The 21483-nt window shown below is 42.3% G+C and overlaps 1 protein-coding gene across 3 annotated transcripts in view; it reads left to right on the forward strand.

Moving 5' to 3' along the window:
* The window catches only part of GADL1 (glutamate decarboxylase like 1), a 502071-nt gene that overhangs the window by 340970 nt on the left and 139618 nt on the right, over positions 1–21483 (forward strand). For 2 of the 3 annotated variants that reach the window (XM_060307894.1, XM_030830036.2), the window contains 3 exons: positions 12908–13080; positions 17790–17916; positions 20150–20240. In XM_060307894.1, coding sequence (XP_060163877.1) covers positions 12928–13080; positions 17790–17916; positions 20150–20240 — 371 coding nt within the window. In that variant the 5' untranslated portion in view covers positions 12908–12927. Of the gene's footprint in view, positions 1–12907; positions 13081–17789; positions 17917–19821; positions 19955–20149; positions 20241–21483 lie in introns of those variants that run through there. The other variant, XM_060307895.1, reaches the window with a different exon arrangement.

Consider the following 21483-nt stretch of genomic DNA (forward strand, 5'->3'; position numbering starts at 1 on the left):
CACCGTCAAGAATGGACAGGTTAGAGTTTGTGTGGGAATCCATGAATTCTGGCATACACAGTTGCCAAAGTATGACTGTCAAAGGAGCTGGAGGAAGAAAGTTGTTTCTCTGTGTAGTTGCCATCTCGGGGGAACCAGAACCAAGCATCCAGATAAGAGAAGAAGAGAGTGAGGCCAAGCTCACTGCTGCATGTCTGCGACTACCCATCATTGTATGCGACCTCAAAGAATATCACAGAGGCTGGGATGTTTCTTCGCTTCTGCCAGATTGCAGAGCCAAGAGCCACAAAGAATAATGGGTTAGGAAACCATCCCAGAGGGCAGAATCAGACCACATTCAATATATGCAATATACGCCTTGCTAGATTTCAGAACTGCTATGGGTCAGTGCCTGGACCTGGGCCTTTCATTCTTTCCTGGGTGTGTCTGTGGCAGTTATCCTGTTCTTCTCACTGTTTGTGTGTGGTGTTTGATAACTTGTGTTTTTGTTTATGGGTCCCTGGATCAAGAGCAGCTGCAATTTAACAGCCTTGTCTGTCTGTAGACTTGATACAACTCATGAGATCCCAGAATTGAAGTCTGTTTCTATAATGAGATAAGATTTGGGTTGGTCCTGGGATGGAAATGAGCGTATTTTGTAGATGGGAGGAATGTGAATAATTTGTGGTCAGGGGGTAGGCTCTGATGGATTGCAAAGATGGCTTCAAATTCCTTTCTTCCTAGAATGCATACACTTGGCAATGTGATGTTGCCTTCTGTCACCAAGAGGTGAGCTTTTTCCTGTATCTTTGAGTACAATTTTCCTCGTGACTTGCTTTCACCAACAGAGTGTGTCAAAAGTAACAAAAGAAAAAAAAAGTTGTGTGACATCCAATCTGAGATCTCAAGAAGCTTGTCAGCTTTTTCCTTCACTGTTTTCAGACCTGCCATCACCTTCTGAGGAAGACCCAACAAATCTCTTGGATAATGAAAGCCCACAAGGAGAGAGAGGTCCAGCTATCTCAGTCTTCCCAGCTGTGAACTCGGCTCCAAGCCAACATACAAGTTGCTGCAGGTGTGTGAGTTAGCACAGGGAAGACCAGAAAAACTACCCAGACCTAGCCAAGCCACAGGATCACAGGAAATAATACATCCTTGTTGACTTAATCCACTAAGTTTTGGGGTCATTTGTTACACAACTATAGATAACTTCCACACCCTCCCAATAAATTATTTTTCTGCTTAACTTAACCAGAGTGGGTTTTAGTTGTTTGTATCTTCACAGGGTTGTTGTGTAGGATAAAGGTGCTACTGTTTGTAAAGGACTTATCAAAACCTGGCACATAGAAGGGCTGAATAAATAGTAGCTATTATTATGTGAAATAGGTTCTAAATACTTCTGAGAGGTGTAGTGTGGACAGCCCTTAGAGGATCCAATAGACTTACAGAAGGGGATACGTAAACATCAGTCTGCCACTGAATCACAGTTCTCTCAAATTCAAAATGAGGACATTTCCCAAATTACCTGTAAGTGCTTTTCAAACTCTAAGATCCCATGATCCTACACAAAATTGGCCAAAACCCCACCTTGGCACATATTCTAGATGGCTCTAAACTCATGCCTCATTGGGTCTCAGCTGTAGACTAGCCCAGACCAATGCCTTTATGGTCTTTTATGCAGTGTTCTGTGAGTGCCTCACTTATCAACATAAGAGTAGCAATGAGATGTGTGGGCATCCCCCAGAGGTGCCACGTTTGCCATTTCAGGGGCACCATCTGTAATGCAGTTTATGTGACTGTGTTGGCTCCCAGGTAGGTTAAAATTTTGGAATATTTGCTCTGATTTTATATGGAGGTGAGGCTGAGTCTGTGTAGCATAAAGGATGAGGAGAAAGATGCTGGTGGTTGCCTCACCCTCTTCTCTACTGAGCAATTCATCTCTGAACCCAAATTTGCCTACCCCATTTAGCAATGCATTTGCCCTGCAAGTAAGAGTCCTCCCTCCTTAGAAGGCAGTTTAGACCATCTATTTTCACTTAAAGATGCTTCTTGGAGAGGTCTTATTGCCATCCCAAGCAGCTTCTCAGTATATTCTTTCCAGTCTCATGTAATACACTCCATAAAGAGGTTTTGGTAAGTGATGTTCTCTGCATTTGAGGGTGGCCACGTGTGAATGTCATAGCATGGGTGTTGAAATACTGAGCTGAGAGTAATTGCCCACTACTGACCTAGAAGATGACCTTCCAAAAGCCTAGGCTAGGAGGCAGTACCCTGGGCACAAATGAGCATTACATCAGAGTTAATCAATGGATAATGTAAATGAGGTACCCATTTATAGCATGTATTTAAATTTTCACTTAAATTGCAGGTTAAGTGGAATCATTTAAAATCCTGCAGTCAACACTTGAGCAAATTGGTTTTAAAACTATATATTACATTGCAGCACATTGCAATTTAATACAAAGTTCCCAGATAATTGCTTATTGCTTTAGGAGTATAAAATATGTGTCCAAATAGTTTAGAGTGGTTGATAAGACATGAGAAACAATATCTCTTTATTCACCTTTTTTTGGAAAAAGGTAGAATATAGTCATTACAAATATGATATCCAAACTCAGGCTGCCTGGCTTTGAATTCTGGCTCTGTCACTTATAATTCTCTTCATCTCTCTGGCCTCAGTTTTCCTACCTGTAAAATTGAGTTAATGAAGATAATTATTATAAGAATTAAATGAAGTAACACATATAAGGTACCTAGCTCAGTACCTGATCCATTGCAAGTATCCAATAAATGTTAGCTATTGTTATTTTCTAAATGCAAGTATATTTTTGTTCCCTTTCTGCCATACTACTACTAGAAGAGCTGCTAGAAAAGATAAAATCACACAGGTGGCTGGAATTGTATTTCTTTTTGGCAGGGCTGTCTAGACTCTTTTTTGCTAAGACAGTGCTCTACCCACTGGCCACAAACATCCTGACTTGTACATAAGTGGAATATTTTAAAAAAGAGAAAAAATGCAATATTTATTTTTTGACAGGAACTGGATGACCTCTAAGTTTTGCAGAACAATTAAAATAGGTGGGAAACTCTGAAGGTACAGAGAATATACTTATTAAGCTGTGTGTCGTTGTCTTTAACTTTCCTTAGTTGGGAATTTCTACAGAAGTCAAGTTTTTCAGAATATTAGTTATGGTTCTCTGTTTTCACAGAACACAGAAAGACTCTTGCTCACTAGAAGAGGGAGTTGACTGGAAGGATTTGGGAGAACTCACAGAATTGGAGAGAGAGCTAAATAATGAGGCCTTGGAAAAGACAGGAGCCAAGGCAACTCTGGAGATCTGGAATACTTGAGACTTGGAGATAGCGTGAAAGGGGAAAACCTTAACTGACGGTGCTGCCCAGACTGTGTCCTGAGGGGAAGAGTGGTTCCAGTTGGGATGCCGATTAGGCCAAAAATTCCCCAAGCAAACAAGCAAACTCAAAATGGACGTTCTCCCTACTCATCCTCAAATCTCAGAAAACACAGGAGTCACTGATAAAGCAACAAGGCAAATGTAATGTTTCACAACTATATGTAGGCAAGAAACTAGATGAAGAGTCAAAGAGGGTACAGAGCCAAGATGGCAGAGGGGGAAGTGCCAGCAGAAATGGTGACGCTGGGGGGCAGTGGCCAGTGAAGGAGGGGGCAGACATGGTGAGAGCAGCTTCTGGGGAGCACGGTGCTGATAAGCGAGATGAAAGGACACCATGCATAGCCACGTTCTCCAGCCTGGGCTGGAATTTACTATATGTGTATGCCAGTCCAGTTTTCTCATAGAGCCTGACTGCATTCACGTCCCTGTAAGCTGAAGTAGTACCCATCGGTTCATAAGGTGTAGAGGGGGGATGATGGCTGAGGGTGGTTTCACGGGCTGGCCATCAATATGACAAGCTAAGACTTACAATACCAGCATGTAGATCCCGTCAAGTAATGTTTACTCAAGCCATAGGAGTAGGTGTCTCGGGGAATCCTACTCTCCTGAAAACATCAGAAGGTTACCCAATTTTTGACCTGCTGCCCAGTGAAAGGAAAACATTTTTGAAATTAAAAATAAATAATAGGGTATATGGTGACCGTGCACTTATTGGCCATTGGCAGGGCACTGACAGCTATGTTAAGGAGCTCCTTAGAGACTCCCTTCTAAGAAGCTTGTCCTCTCAGAGAACGGATGGTGTTGATGGACCCAGCTCTTTTGTTAAAGGGCATGCCTTGGTGTTTCCACAGAATCGGAGTCCTTTGACTGACATCCCAGATGCTAACACAACAGGGTCTCATAAAATAAAACCCAGGGTAATGGGAACATGTTCTGAAATGTTCTGTGTTCATCCTTGCTTTGCAAGAGAGGAGCTGATGTATGGATACACAGAATTACCTTTTCCTATCTTATTCTGTCACCTTTCATCCAAAGATCACTTTAGAACATAGACTTACTGGAGGATAGAAAACTGTACTATCCATGTACAGTTGTAGGGCTCATTAGAAAGACACGGGATTCCTGACTTCAAGTTTGCACTAATAATATTGTAGGCGAGAAGTCAAAATAAATATAACCCCCCATCCTGTCTATTATCTAGTCCATGTCCTCCCTCTCCCTGGCCTGGATTATTGCCATCATGTCTCCCCAACTTGAACTCTTGATTTCCCACCTAAACTCGACACTGGTACCCACTTCATCTTTCTAAAGCACTCCTCTTATCCCATCAGAAGTTTTCAATGGCTCCCTATTGCCTACCAAGTAACATACGCATTCCTCAGTCTCCAGTGAGGTTCCTGCAAGATTGGTGCCCATGTCACCTCTCAGCAGTCAGTCACTTCTGCCATTTACAGACCCTGCCCCTTGGACAAACAGAAGTACTTGAGGTTTCCTGGACACAGACACACACACACACACACACACACACTTTTTTTTGCCTAGTTCAGTTTCCTTTTTGGTTATGAATGTCCTTGCCATAATCTTTGTTTCTACCCCATCATAACCAATTTCTACAAATCAGTCAAAAATCTTGATTCTCCATCCCCACCTTACCACACATTGACCTGACTGCCCTTTTCCAGTGGTCCCTGTATCAGCATAAGGCCCTGTCATCTAAGAGTCTTTTGTTTTCTTGACCCCCTGCACCCACTTCATCAGCAAGTCCTCTTGGCTTTACCACCAAAATTTCCCAGATTGCAATGCTTTTCCTACGTCTTCTGGATCAAAGCCACCATTCTCTGTTGCCCAGACTTCTGTAGTAGCCTCCTAAGCAATCTCCCTGTTTCCGCATCTGCACTCAGACAGTCCATCCTCTACAAGGTACCAGAGAAATCTGTTAGAAATGTAAACCAGATCATGTTACTCCTTTGTTTAAAATCTTTAAGTGGCTACCTGTTGCTTTTAGAATAAAACACCTTACCTAACCTGCTCCCCGTCTGTCTTTCCAAAGCTCACTCTATTCCTCCTTCCCCTCGTCCTCACACTGGGCTACACTGATGTCTTTCTATTCCTTTAGAAGGACAATTTATAGATTATTTGCATTTTTTGTTCCTTCTTTCTGGACTATTCTCTTTTCATGTCTTTTTACATCTGGAACCTTCTCCTCATTTGCATCTCAATCCAAATGTTTCTTCTTCAGAAATACTTTCCCCTGATCAGATCTGAAATACCTCCTTATTTTCATCCTATCAAGTCATTCAGGTAATTTCCTTCAGAGCATTTATTAGAGTCTGCAGTTATTTTAATTATTTATCTGTTTGCCTTTTTATTAACTATGTCTCCCATCCATCCCAAGTAAATGTAAATTTGTGTCTTCTTGTTCATGGCTTGGCTTCCAATGCCTCACACAGTGTTCTGAACATAACAGGCACTAAGTAAGTATTTGCTGAATGGTTGAATGAAGGACCATCTTAAATATCATCTAAGAGGACTTTCTGCTTCTCACAGTCAGAAGCCCTCCTCTGGAATTTCAGTGTGTGCTTTGTCTGACCTCAAGTATCATGCTTTATATCTTCTGGATGGGATTCTAGGTATTCATAAACGTGTCTAATTTTCCTTATTGGACTTTGAAGTCACTGTCTGTGTGTCTGATCCATCTTTGAGTCTCCCACAGTGCCTACCCCAGTGTCTTATGCATAGCAGGTATTCAGTAAATATTTTGGGAAGTATAAATGAAAGAAGTATTAACTCACTGTATATTTCAACTAAAGAGAGTTTAACCCCCAAAATGAGACTGAGTGATTTAAATTTTCTTTTTTCTTTTCTTTCTTTTTTTTTTTTTTTGCCTTTGGGTGCCCATCTCTAGCTGACTAAAGTTGTGAGCATAGTTTTGCCGTTTTCTCCTGTGACTTCATATTTGGGGGCTGTACTGTGGACATGGTTTGGTCTCTAAGTCAGGTCTATGATTCTACCAATCACAGAGCTAGATTCAGACACTCAGTCCCTGTACGTGTTGCTACTACCCACGCCTTCAGAGCTTCTGTGGCCACTGCTTTGTATTATTGTTATTTCTTAATATTTGTTTATTTCCTATAACCTTCTTCCTTGTAGACTGCTCGTAGTTACCCTGGCATTGGTGTGTTGTTTCTAAGACAACAAAAATGACTTAAAATGGTTGTGAAATTCAAAAGGGATGCAAACAATGTATAAGTCTTACAGGACCAGGTACATTGACTAAATTAGGTGTGCACTTTTTTGAGCTTAAAAGAGACACCTGACTTGGAAAACTCCAGAACAGAGGAATGTCTCTTCAACTTTTGTTCAGCTCTATTTTTCTTCTCCCTGGCCCCCTGGATATTGTCTTTCAAGACTTTTAGCAACTTGAGAGCAGAGATTCTGTGTTTTTTAATTTCTGTATTCCCAGGCACCAGGCTGGTGCTTGGTACACGGTAGGCCCTTATTAATTTATTAATTAATACTATCCTCTTTTCCCAGGTTTTGCTTCTCATTCCTATCTTGGACTGGCCTACTGGGCTTTCCAGATCCTGACCCTCAGCTCTCCCTGGGGCCCCAATGTCTTTGGCACAAGTTTTCTGAAGAGTTCCTTGGCCTCCCCACCAGATGCCTGGATTCACTTTTGATCCATTGTTCCTGTTTCCATCCTTTGGAAGCAAGAGTTATTTTCCTAGTGCTGTTTTGCTCTTAACAATTAAAGAATCTCATATGGGAAGCTTGGCTCTTATTGGCAGACCTTCTGACAAAGACCTAAGGCTATTGATTCTAAACTTTACCTGGGCCAGCAGTGTAATGTGGGTGCTGGAAGAGTTCATGTAGACTTAGCCACAGTAAAGGTCCCCATACTCTGTGTCCTGTACTCTACTCGTGGCAGTTGGCTCTGCAGCTTGCACGTACGGCCACATTCAACCCTCCCAATGACTCAGTGCAATAGGCATGGCTATTTTCTCTGTTGGCCAGATAAGAAATCTGGATCACATGCAAGTTAAGTGATATGGGTAAGATCACAGCAACATGGTTAGAATTGGGGCCAGGATCTGCCTGGTTTCAAAGCTTAAGCTTTGGAATCAACTAGGATGCTAATAGAAGCCTTACTAATGGAATCATGAAGACCAGAGAAGGGGAAATACCAATTCACTGTATTTTGAGTTGGTGAGACCACACCTGGGGTATGCCTCATTTTGTAAGATAGAAATAAACTGACCCAGACTAACAACCATGGTCTCTCAGATCCATGGAAGAAACTGGAACAGTTTTAACTGGCAAAATAAGAGATTTAGATGAGAGTTGGTAAAGGTCTCCATGTGTTTGGATTAGAGTCCCGTGGAAGAGAAATTAGACTTGCTTTGTCTACCCAACTAGTGTAAAAGCCTGAAGAAATGACACAAATGCATATTGAGTCACTGTAGGAGAAGTTTTGTGACCACTCACAGCTGTTTGTCATGGACTTGCTACTTTAAGATGAGGTTTTAAAATTATAACTTTGTAATGAGGTTTTAAAATTATTATTATTATTTCTTACTGCAGATATTTAAAGAGAAGACAGGTCTTCCAATTCAGAAGCCTTCTCTGATACCTCAACTTCTCCTATAACCCTAAGCCTTAACCCTAAATGTCTACATTGCTTACATTCAAAACATTTTATTGGTATCCTTCTCATGGCACTTGACACCCTTTATCTTCTATTGCATTATTCAAACTCTGAGGCTCTCAATTACCGAGGACAGGCACCGAGTCTAATTCATCTTGCTGTCATTACTAACTCTCTAACACTGCCTTGCAAACTGTAGATGCCCATAGAGCAGTATCTCATTGCTCCTTTGTAGAACTTCAATATATTATATTATTTACCCCAGTTTCACTACTTACCAGCTCTGTGACCCTGGGCAAGCCAATTAAACCCTCTGTGTCTCAGCTTCCTCAACTATAAAACTGAGTAACTAACTGGAAATTTTGTGACAACTAAATTTGCTAAATCTATAAAATTTTTAGAACAGAGCCTACCCCACATGTCTTTTATTCTTGTAAATTTCCAGCACCTAACTCCCCAAAGAGACTTTGAGATCCTCAAGGAGATGATCCAATTCCTGTCTTTAGCCCCCACCTGCTGTGTGGCACATGGTAGGTGAGTAACACGTTTGTTGAAATGAAAAACATAATTATTAAAGGATAAGAAGGAAGCCAGGCAAACGAAGATGTTAAGATTCTGGAAGCATCTTAGAGGTCAACCAGAACAGTGGTCCCTAAACCCACCTGCAATGTTAGTATATTTCAGTACTGTTAGTGTAAGTGAGAGTGCAGCCAGCCCAGCACTTTCCTCGGGTTATCTCCTATTTTATAGATGAGGAAACTGAAGCACAGAGAGGATATATTATTCCAGGATCAAAGAACCCGAGAGACTAGAACTCAGCTCTCCTGTTGTATCAGCCACTGGGTTGGGGAGGGGATTTGGGGGACTGTATGAAAGGGTTAGATAAGATGACCTCCAGGATAACAATACATTCAGCCAGTCCTCAGAGAGTTGCTGAGTGCCTACGAATGCCAACGGCTGAACGGTTTTCTGGAATGTCCAGAAAATTGAGACATGGATCCCTTCTGTAGGCATTTACAATCTGGTGCAAGAAATAAAACCTCTACACAGATAACCACGGTGCAAGGTGGGAAGTCTGGACAGCTGCCCACCCCATGTGGGCTGAACTGCTTGGCTGTTGCCAGAAGTTCAACTCTCTTCATAAGGACAGTCCCTTCCCACTGAGCCTTCGTCTTCCCATTCTTCCAGGGGATAACTCACCAGCCACTTTAGAGTTCATTACCCTGAGCATCTGATTACTCTGAGATCTCCCTTTCTACTGTCATTGCTTACTGTCACATGTAATTTACTCCTGTTTGTTTATGTATTTAATAAATAGTCTTGGGCTTCCCTGGTGGCACAGTGGTTGGGATTCCGCCTGCCGATGCCGGGGGTGCGGGTTCGTGCCCAGGTCCGGGAGGATCCCACGTGCTGCGGAGCAGCCAGACCCGTGAGCCATGGCCGCTGGGCCTGCACGTCTGGAGCCTGTGCTCCGCGGCGGGGGTGTGGGTGGGGCCGCGTCAGTGAGAGGCCCGCATACCGCGAAAAAAAAATAAAAGAAATAAATAAATAGTCTTGACTGCCTACTACTATGAACTTACACTTACTGAGTTAGCTAATATTTCTAACATTTATTGAGTGCCCACTACACACCAGGCATTGTTTTAGGTCTTCGTCTGTATTAATTCATTTACTCCTATGTCAATGAAAGAGGCCATGACTGAATCTCTGAAACAATATTTGAAGCTGAATTTATTGTTTGTTCAGCAAGGCAGAGCTGGGCATCTCTTTAAACAAAACAGAAGTTGAGCTTATATAGATAAGGGTTTGGAAAGTATGGAGTTGAGGAATTGGTGGAAATTCAGAAGTTGGAGTGTTTCAGGATTGACTGGCTTCCACGCTTGGAATTGCGGTTCCTGGAATGAGATTTGTTATGGACTGACTTTCAGAAGTCATATGACTACAAAAAAGGGAAGGAGGGAAAAGAGAGAGTAGGAGTGGCCTTGGTGAAAAGAACAGCTCAGGGAGGAAAGTGAGAGCCTCTCACCAACTGTTTCTTTTGATAACCCAGACTGCAAACTCAGTTTTGCCTTGTTGACCCTGTTCTCCAGGTCCTTCTTGCAGCCCCTGCTGCCCCTTCTCTAGCCCATGAATGGAGTTCCATGTCTGCCCTATTCCAGCGAAGGTGTTTCCTCCTCGGTTAGGGCTGGCAACCTGCGATGGCACCTCAGAGGAAGGGACATGATCACTGAATGGTGGAGGGAACCAGGGTCCCGGGCTTTTTAAGTTTAATAGCCAACAAATGTTTATGGAACTCCTACAAACTGCCAGGCACATTCTGGGTGCTGTGGAACAGACACAAGCTCATGTTCCCATAGAGCAAAACCTCTGTTGCAGAGACAATATTTAAACAAGTAAATTAATAAGAATTGTATGTCACTGCTCTTGAGTCAAATAAAGCAGAGAAAGAAGGTGGGGGAGGGGAGTGGTGCAGTGTGAAATGGGGTCGTCGGGGACACCTCGCTGAGAAGCTGGTGTTTAAGAAAAGAGTCGAGGAAGAGTGAAGAGGAGAAGGTGGGTGAAACATGGTGAGCTTTGAGGGCAGGAATAAGAGATGAGGTTTGAGTTCCAAGAGATAATGGGGGAGGAGTTCATTTAAAGCCTTAGAGGTCATTATTAGGACTTTGACTTTTAATTTGTTGAGATAAGGGTCATTGAATGGTTTGAATAGAGGAGTCATCATGTGATGTGCCATCTTTTCAAAGACACATAGGAGCTACTATGTTGAGAATTGTCTACACGGTACATAGGGCAGGGTGGCAGCCGAGGGTTAGTTGAAAGGCTAACCCAAGTGTTTGATGGTGATAAGGGAGCGGGGAATGAAGAGCAGACAGATTCTGGGTATATTCTTCATGGAACACTCCTCCCATTGAACAATTTCATTATTTACCGCTATCAACTCTAGCAGTTAGATGGGAGGTCCTGGGTGTGCATCCCCAGAAGATCACAGCTTGACTGACTGTTCAATCTCCGGAGGGTCTTTTCCAGTTGGGCAAATGTAGTGGGGAAAGAGCGACATGATCACATCTGGTAATAGAAATAAAACATATCTATCAAGAAAAGACGCATACTTTATACCCAATTCTATTTAGTTTTTTTAAAGTAGTATTTTCTCCTATATAATTGTTTGAATTATAGGCGATTTCTGTAATTGATGGCTGTGGAGAAACAGACAATTTTAATTTCAATTTCTCTGCTATTCTGGTTTCAAGTGGGTGTTTGACATTTGTGTGTGTGTGTGTGTTAGAGAGAGAGAGAGAGAGAGAGGGAAACTCTGAGAGGCCTACAGAGTGGTTGCTATTCCCTGGGCAATAAAAACCTGAAATCCTACTAATGAGGTTAGAAAAAAATTGAACTTTTTCCATGTGCTTAATAATAGCACTGCCCACTTACATAACCAGGGTTCCCTGAATAATTGCCCTCTTTTCCAATTTATTTTTACGACCTAAAATTTGGGGGGAGGAAAGTGCCTTTAGGTGTAGAGCATTTCCATCCAAAAGCTCAACTCCAGGGCTTCACCATTTGTCCTAAACCAAGTCAAATACATCTTTTCAAGTGAAACATAAGTGAAAGTGAAGGATGGAACTGAAATTCATCGTGGGAGCTCTGAATGGTTTACCCTTGAGTGTGAGGATAAAAGATCGATCCTTTGCTACAGATTCTATCTTTCTCAAATTGGGGAATCTTCTGGTGACATTTTTATCTGTCTTCGTGGACACCATTTGAGTTTGCCAGTCATAGAATTAAAGGGTTTAGGAAACCACGGGATTGTACCAAACATTTAACTGCGAGGAGAAGATGGGCTCCAGGGTATAATAACTGTTAATACAGTTAGAACCCTCAATAAGTATAAAAATGTTTGAAATACAGACCATCAGCATATTTAAGGTGTATTTACAAAGAATAAGTGAGGTGCTGTGCTAGCTGAGGTGCTGAAAAATACTTTTAAAAATTGTTTCTGTAAATTTCCACAACTCAGTGAACATATACATTATAAGGAGGAAAGGGATAGTGATCAGAAAAAGAGAACACAGTCGAGTCAGAGCTTGAGGCAGATATTGGTTGAATATCTGGATTAAGTTGCCAGAATTATTTTGGAGGAGGGCTATTTTGGGTAGGCAGTAACCTTTATTCTCAGATATAGATTTCCATGTTGACTTTTAACCTTTAGTCACTGACTGGCAACTGTCCAGTCCTGAAAATGTCCTGCTCCATCCTTCTGCCTAAATTGCAAGTTTGAAAAGTTTAAAGGTGTTATAAATACGGGTTTACAGGAATTGCAACACTGCTCACATTCTTTTCTCCTTCTCTCAGTAGGAAATGGCTGAGTGGGTTTAACGAGGGGTTTCATAGACAAGGCAGAAGGGCATTTAATCACAGGCTTAAAACGTAAAGTTAAGAGAAAAGGCATGTTGACATTACTTCTTCTTCTTTAGGAATGACTTATGAAAAGGAAAGGTATGGTCATCCTTAAATTACAAGAGAGTGTGTGCCCACGAACTAGACATGGGCTTGTGTTTACAAAGATCTTTTTGTACATGTGTCTGAAAGATGTTTGTATGAGTGAGTAAAATGGGTTGAATTTATGTTGCTTGAGCTCCTCCACGCTCCCTGATGCTAAACAAGATGCTGCAGGAATGGAAAATGGAACTTTCTTTCTTTAACTCTGTCATGCCATTGGGCACCATAAGAAGCTGTCAGCTTCAATGCCTCAAATGTATTAAAAGAAGGTATGCCCTTTGAAGGTGGGACGGTGAGCCATTTCCCCTGTGTTTTATTCTATGCTCGAATTAGATTATCTCTCAAACATGGTTTGATTGTGTGCTTCCAGGAGATATCGATCCACAAGAGATGGTTCCCAGCAGGAAGAACACTGTTTTCGTGGATGGAGTCATACTGAATGGCCCCACAACAGATGCAAAAGCAGGAGAAAAATTTGTCGAAGAGGCCTGTAGACTAATAATGGAAGAGGTGGTTTTGAAGGCTACAGACATCAATGAGAAGGTAAATATAAAAACCTATAAGGAACGCTAAGAATGCGAAAGATAGGTTTTAACCAAACCTGGCTGGCTAGACGTAAGGGAAATGGGAATCATGCTTTCATTTCCTCTATACCTTTGTTTCAAGGGGATGCCCAGATACCAAAGTTTGTATCTACTCCCCACCCCATCCCCGCCTCCAGAACCCCACCCAGTCTCTGTTTTCCTGGGAGGGTTGACTTTTACTTTGCCACCCAGCATGTGTCAGGAAATTGGCTGAGACCCAGAGTTTAACCAGGTAAGGCTGTGAAGCACAGGATGAAGCTTTCACCCCAGATAACAATATAGGTTATAAACCACCCAATGATCTGCTTTCTACACTCTCCAAAGCACACTCTGCTTTCCATTTTCTTGCGCATATTCTTTATGTTACTAGGGAAAACCAAGCAGAAGGTAGAAAAAGTGTGAAAAGTTTAAAAATTTATCTGAGGGTCTTTACCAGGACCTTGTCTGAGCTCAGACTAGAAATCTTGGGTTGTGAAGTCTGACTTCTGACTGGTACCAATGACTGGTTCTAGGTTTCAAATTCAGACCCAAATTCAGATGCAAATTGATATTGGAATTACCACTAATAACATCTATTCTTAACAGTACTTACTACGTGCCAGGTGATATTCTAAGAACTATTCCATACGCATTTGTGTATTTAATCCATGTGTTTGTGTAGTTAATCATTAAAGACCCCTAAGATGCAGGTGCTATTTATTAACTCCATTTTAGAGACAAGGGAAAAAATGTGGCACAAGAGGTCAAGTACGTTGCCCCAAAGTACATGCTAGCAAGTCTCAGAGCTGATACTAAACTCCAGGTAGGCTGGCTTCAGAGTTTGTGCTTTTTTTTTTTTTTTTTGCGGTACTCGGGCCTCTCACTGCTGTGGCCTCTCCCATTGCGGAGCACAGGCTCCGGACGCGCAGGCTCAGCAGCCATGGCTCACGGGCCCAGCCGCTCCGTGGCATGTGGGGTCTTCCCGGACCGGGGCAAGAGCCCGTGTCCCCTGCATCAGCAGGCGGACTCTCAACCACTGCGCCACCAGGGAAGCCCAGAGTTTGTGCTTTTAATGATTCCTCCATACGTCTCTTAAAATCTCAAAATTAACCTCTCTCACATTGATCACCTTTCATACTGGAATCAGATTATCAGGAAATGGAGGGAGAGATTTTCATTTCAATTTTATCAGGAGAAATAAATGTCATTTAAAAAAATAATTTTGAATGTGAAGTGGTATGCTGAATTTTTGGTAACATGCGTTCGGGAAAACTAATAGGAAAATAGAAATGACCCATGATCTTGGAATGGTTAAATTCAAGGCAAAGTCACTGGAAGTGTTTCCTGATATGTACTTATAATTGCATATTTTCCTGTCTTCTTTGTACTTGGGGAATATTTTGGACCTGCTTTACTTTGGAGTAAACTACTCCCCTGGAACTTTGTTTATATCGGCCTTTATTCAGTCATTAAATATTAACTGAGTGTTAGCTAAGGGTAAAGCATTACATTTGGGCCTGGGGGATATTAAGAAAAGTAAGAAAAAGGTTCAGCTTTGAACAGAATTTTAATCTCATTGGGAGAACAAGTTTTTGTTGGGATAGAGAACAGGGGATCCCAATAAGAATGTGATAAATGCTGCGTGATTTGGGCAGAGTTTGGGGATTTCACTGAGGAGTGGGCACCTAGAACTTTGATGCAGAGTCTGAAGGTGAAGTAAGGTTTTGATGGACAGAGAGAAGTCAGCACAGGTGTGTTGAAGAAAGCGGGAGGTAAATGATAGAGAGAGAGTTGTAATAGGATAAGGTATTTAATACACTAAGAGGACCCTTCATCTAGAAAGAAGGGCTCATACAGGGCCCTAATGGGAGGTAGGATGAGAAGGGTAGGCTTAAGACCCTAAGTTGTCCATTAAGCAACCCCAAGCCCATTGCAGTATAGTAGACATGCATCCATATGAAGCTGGCTTGAAAGTTATGTTGAGGTTGGGAGAGGGAGGTGAGGATTTTATGCTGCTGACTTAGCCTACTTGGTCAGAGATTCAACAAGTCCCCTTTCAAAGGTGACCTGAGGATAGGATGGGTCCCCACACATAGATGATTATTACTAGCACCCTCTTTGATAGACACTTTTTATCAGCCACTTTTTTTTGTTTGTTTGTTTTTTAATTGGGCTGTAATTTACATTCAGTCAAATGTATTCCTTTTGGTGTGCAGTTCTATGAGTTTTGACAAGTCTTGTAACCATGAACAGAATTAAGATACAGATTAAGGTCCATCACCCCCCTTATTTCCCCGTGCCCCTCCATAGTCAACCGCTCCCCTCACCTCTAGCCCCTGGTAATCACTGATCTGTGGGTTTTTTGTTTTTTGTTTTTGTCCTTGTGGTTTTTGCCTTTTCCGAAGGTAAGGTAGATGGAATCATATCACAAGTAGCCTTTGGAGTCTTGCTATTTTCTCTCAGCAAAATGTGCTGGAGATTCATCCACGTTACATGAACCCATAGTCCTTCCTTTTGATGGGCTCAGCCCATTTGATTTACTTCTGCCCATTTTGGTTCTAAGCTGAGAGTTTGATTTCATACCTCTCGCATGACTTGGTATTTCCTCTTGCTTTCCCCAGCCTCCCACATGCTGGTCTTTATTCCCTGGAGGCCCCCCTGTCTCTCTCCTCCCCTCCACAGCGAAACTTTTTAAAGATTGTCAACACTGCCCCCCTCCCTCTACTTCCTCACCTCCTACATCCTCACTTCACACAATCTGGCCTCCACTCCCACCTCCCTTAGTCAAATGCTCTTGCCAAGGACACCTCCTTGTCGATAAATCACAGGAGCACTTCTCAGGCTTTGTCTAAGTCGGCTTCTCAGCAGGATTTGACAGTGATGACCGTCTCCTCCTTCAAGCATCCTTCTTCCTTTGTTTAGTAGCACAAAACTCTCCTGGGATTCTCCCTGCCTCCCCGGCTTGTCCTCCAACTCACAACTGAGCTCCTCTCCCTTTGACCATTTCTCATGCGTTGGCACCGCCCAGGTGAGACCCTGCGCCTTCCCCTCTTCCTGTAGGTTCCCTCTGAGCTGTGTCACCTGTGTCATATTATAATGGATGCCTGGAACTCTGTTCTTGATCTTCTACAAGAGCTTCAGTCCAACTGCTACACCCCTTTTGGGTGTCCTGAAGGTGCCTTGGACTAAATGTGCCCCCAAATCATCATCCCCACCCCACCCCATCCACCATCAACCCGTGTGCAAGCTGGAAACCTCAGGATGGCCTTTGGCTCATTGCTCTCCCTCATCCTTGATGTGCTACCGCTTTCTCAGTTCTGTTGATGGTGCATTTTCAAAATCTCCAGATATGCTTCATTCCCAAAGCAGCTAGCCTCATCCAGACTACTACCTTCTCTTGCCTGGCTTATTAGAGTAACCTCTTATTTCCAATTTTATTTGGAATCTCCATATAGCAACCAAAGCTATTGTCTAAAACACAAATATGATCATATAATCCCCCTGTCCAAAACATAACAGTTTTTCTAGAGCCATGTTCAAACTCTGTAACATGCCACACAAAGCCTGTCACAATCTGAGCCTTGTTTATCTCTTCATTCATTCATTCATTCAACACATCTTTGTTGATAACCTCTTGTTATGGCAGGCCATGTTAGTTACTTGGGATCGGTGAGCAAAGTGACTGATATGTCTGCTCTCATGGAGATTGTGTAGGATATCATAAATGAATTACGCAACACACTGGAAGGTGACAGGTGCTATGGAAGAAGGAAAAGAAGAAACAGTTGGGGGGAATTGCTAGAGCTGGGGTAATGTGCAGCCTGGGATTTTAAATAAGGACTCAGGATTGCTGTCATTGAGAAAGTGACATTTGAGAAGGGTTTTGGATGAAGTGAGGAAGTTAGTGATGAGGATATTTGGAGGGGGGGGTCATTCCAGGCTGAGGGCAAAGACCCAAAGGTGGGAATGTGCCTGGTCTTTTAAGAAACAGAAAGGAGGCCAGGTTGTGGGAGCGGAGTCAGCTGGGAGGAAAGCAGTGCCACCAGGAAAGGAGGTTGTACAGGATCGTTTTAGGTCATTATAAGGACGTAGGCTTTTACTTTGAAAGAATGAGGAGCCATCAGAGGTGTTTGAGCAGAGGGGAGACCGTGGCTCATATACAAGAGGAGCATTCTGGATTCTGGCTGCCTGGCTGAGAGTAGATTGTATGGGGCCAGGGGACAAGCAGAGAGACAAGTTAGGAGTTATGCCGGGAGCCAAACTTCACTTCTCCCTCCCTACCCCAGGCTCTGTGTTCAAGCCACACCAACGGACTTCACTCTTCAGAAGGGCTGTGGGTGCCCTTATATCTCAGCTTTGCCTGTGCTGTTCCTCCCACCTAGAGGGCCCCTTGCATGACCCCATCCCTTAATCTTTGCTTGGTTCATCCCACTCTTATTTTATGTCACAACTTAGATGTCAGTTCCTCCAGGACATCTTCCCAAATGTAAGATGGGGTCCCTCCTTTGTTCCAACAACATCTGCTTTACCATCATAGCTCTGGTCACAGGGAACTATGGCTGCAGGTTAAATCTCTCTCTCTCTCACTTGTCTGGAAGCTTCACAAGGGTAGGGGCCACGCTTCTGACATCCTCTCCACACCTGGCTCTAGCAGGTGCCCAGTTAACTGTGCCATTGCCGAATCTCTAGGTCTGTGAGTGGCGGCCCCCTGAACAGCTGAAACAGCTCCTCGACTTGGAGCTGAGGGACACAGGAGAGCCACACCACCGGCTGTTGGAACTCTGCCAGGACGTCATACGCTACAGCGTCAAGACCAGTAAGAACTTCACTGACTCCCTTGATCCGTGCCTCTAACACGTTCTTCCATTTTCTTAAGCCTGTATTTACCTCACAGTAAAGGCGACTAGGGCACTGTTTATGGGATGAGAAAGCTGGATCAAAAATAGTGGTTCTGATGTTTTGACAATGGTCCATCTAATCCGTAAAATAGATTTGTCAAGGCCAAAGGTAGGTTGATAGAAAAACTGATGGTTAGTGGTCATATGTAAATATTATCTCCTCTTCAGCAATCCTCATCCTCCTGATAAGTAGCAGTATCATGACTGCTACTTATCATTTCTTTTGTTGGTCCAAACTGATAAACAGTATTTTGATTTTAGAAGTTGTTAAGGGATTTTAAATCTTGATCACGCAGAATATGGCCCCCCAAAATGTTCAAGAGGGTGTCTTTACTATAAACAGGGATAGATTTATTTGTAAAGTACTCTTGGCAGTTGGCAAGTACCAAATTATTTGATCAAATCTAGCAGGATCGAAAGATAAAAACCTTTCGGAAGGTATAAGAAAATGAATGCATGGGGAGTTTTTGCTCTGATAGTTTCACAATAATGCTTAACCACTGTGATCTTTTGTAAATACAGTAACATGATATTTGTCTTGTGCTTAAGTCCTATTCCAATTGACTGTTAATATCCTGTATACCCAGTGAATAAGTGTCAGAAGTAGAAGAATAACTTTCCAAAATATGCATTTCTCAGTGTGATATAAAGGTAATCTAGTGCTTAAGACCATACAGACATTATGCCTTGTGAGTTCTGACACCGAACTAAATTTAGTGGAAAGAACATAATAAAATCCTGGCTAAAAATAATTGGTTTATATTCCCTTGGGAAAGTCTGGTGTATATATCAAAAAACCAGTTAGCATTTCAAAAGCAGAGATACATATCTCATTATTACAGTGCATGTCGGAAGTGTAGAATGACATTTAATGCAGTAGATTTTTCAGTTTACTGGATACTTTCCATAAAGTTACCATGGAAATCAATCATAAATTAACGCGGAACTAAAAAAAATCTTATTAAAATTACTTGTAGCGATGTCTGGTTTTCTTTGCCAGAATAGAGGAAGTTTGCCACGTTTTATACGAAAAGGCATTTTCTTCTGAGACTTTTGTTTTTCATTGAACTGGTTTCAAGAGAAAAAAACCCCAAAACTAAATGTGGTGAGTTGCAATGAGAGGTCACTAACTAAAATGATTCCCAAATACCCAAATTTAGAAATAGGCCTCCTGCCTCTTTATTCTTTGTCACACTGGGCTTCCTATGATTGAGAATGTCAAGCCAGCCGTTAGCCGGGGGTTTGGTGTGAATATTCACACTGTGTAAAGCCAAGAACCTTTATGAGACCTTTTATAGGAGGGAAAAAAATAGAAAGTTGGAACTGAAGTTTTTCGAGCCTTAAAGGCAACTGCCTTTGAAGTGCATTGAATCAGAAAGTTTATGTAAGCTGCATGATGAGTCACGTCGTACTCCATCAACACGATGCCAGTTGCACTATAAAAAATGGCCCAATCTGAAAAATTAAAAGGCCACTCACTGCCAGGAGCCTGAAGTGAACCCTGTTGGTGAGTGAAATGTGTTTAAATTAGGGAAATTAACATCGATATTTTTAGAAGGTAAAGGTAGCAGCAGGCTTTGATATGTGGACAAACTGCTCAAATAATCCATCTCTCAAGGTTCTGGTTTGGGTCTGGGTTGTATTTGAAAAGAAACAGGTAAAGCAAAGCTCTCAAAAGAGTACTCAAGTTCTGCTTAGAAACATATTGTTCAGTAGACAGGGCTATGAAATGGGTCTTCAACATTTGTTTCCCTTGTACATGACAATATTTTAAATGCTTTTTTTTAATTGAGGTATAATTTACATTCAGGAAAGTGGAAAACCTCAGGTGCTCAGCTCAGTGAATTTGTACATATCTGCGTGTAAGTGACCATCACCCAGAGCAAGATATACACCATTCCTGGGACTCCAGAGGCTCCCTCAAGCCCCTTCCTAATCAATATCTCCTTGCCAAAGGTACCCAGGATTCTAATCTCTGTCTCCACAGATCAGCTTTGCCCCATATTGAACGTCATATAAGTGGAATCATGCATTGTATACTCCTTGTATCCAGCTGCTTACATTGTCTGAAGGAGTCACTTATGTTATTCTGTCGATAGTTTTCTTTCTTTTTTACTGCTGTGTAGATTAATATTCTGTTTCAATTTACAGACCATCCAAGATTTTTCAACCAGTTATATGCTGGACTTGATTATTACTCTTTGGTGGCCAGATTTATGACAGAAGCATTAAACCCAAGTGTGTGAGTACCTTTAAATGGAATTTTACAAGGAATATGGATTAGAGATTTTGTTAAGTAGGTGAAATTTTATTTCATGAACTTCTATTTAATGGTTTCATTTGTGCAGTGTCATCATAAATAATGGAATAGTCTTATGACACTTTGCAGTATTCAAAGAACAGTTTGATCGATAGTGGTACTGTGAGATGCGTAAGGCAGGAATTATCTCCACTTAACAGATGAGAAAATTGATTAGGAACTCATTCCTGCATGAAAAGCCATGTCTGTGCTAAGGTGCTGGAGAGATACTTTGTGTAAAAACAAACCTCCGCTTTGCCTCCATGAAGCAAATAATCTAGTGATATAAGAGATGCATGCAAATTAATCAAAATGGGACTTCCCTGGTGGCGCAGTGATTGAGAGTCCGCCTGCCAACGCAGGGGACACGGGTTCGTGCCCTGGTCCGGGAAGATCCCACATGCTGCGGAGCGGCTGGGCCCGTGAGCCATGGCCGCTGAGCCTGCGCGTCTGGAACCTGTGCTCCGCAAGGGGAGAGGCCACAGCAGTGAGAGGCCCGCATACCGCAAAAAAAAAAAAAAAAAAAAAAATTAATCAAAATGATCTACACAAATTAATGTATTATTTTCAAATGAAGGAGAGGTGCATGATGCTATAAATATAAATGGGACAAGTTTTCCTTATTGGGCACTGAGGGAAGTCTTCTCTGAGGAAGTGACGGCTAAGTGCTGAAGAAAGAATGAAAGTTAACTAGGTGAAAAGAGGAGGGATGGGTTCCAGAGGGAACAGCATGTTCAAAGACTCTATGACAAGAGACAGCATGGCATGTGCTATGAACCGAAAAGTCAGGGTGGGTGTAGCTGAGAAAGTTATGGGGGGTGTCATGGAGGACAAGATTGGAGCCAGACATGCAGGGCCCCGTGGGCCACATTTATGAGTTATTCTAAGTACAATGAAAAGCCATTGAAGGTTTCCACATCACTAGGTGACATTTGCTTAGTAAAAAGATCACTGGAAATATGGAGAATGGATTGGAGGAGACCCATTAGGATGGCATTACCTTGGTCAGGTAAGAGATGATAGTTGCTTGGATTTAGACAGAAGTGGTAGGAATAGAGGGGGAAAAATGTCTTTGGAAGATAAAACAGAAAGAACTGGATAATATACTGGATCTTGGAAATGGGAACAAGAGGGAGGTTTATAAGATGATGCCTGGGTTTCTGGCTTTAATAGCTGGTTTGTTGGT

The sequence above is a fragment of the Globicephala melas genome, chromosome 11 (assembly GCF_963455315.2).
Source record: "Globicephala melas chromosome 11, mGloMel1.2, whole genome shotgun sequence".
NCBI lineage: Eukaryota > Metazoa > Chordata > Mammalia > Artiodactyla > Delphinidae > Globicephala > Globicephala melas.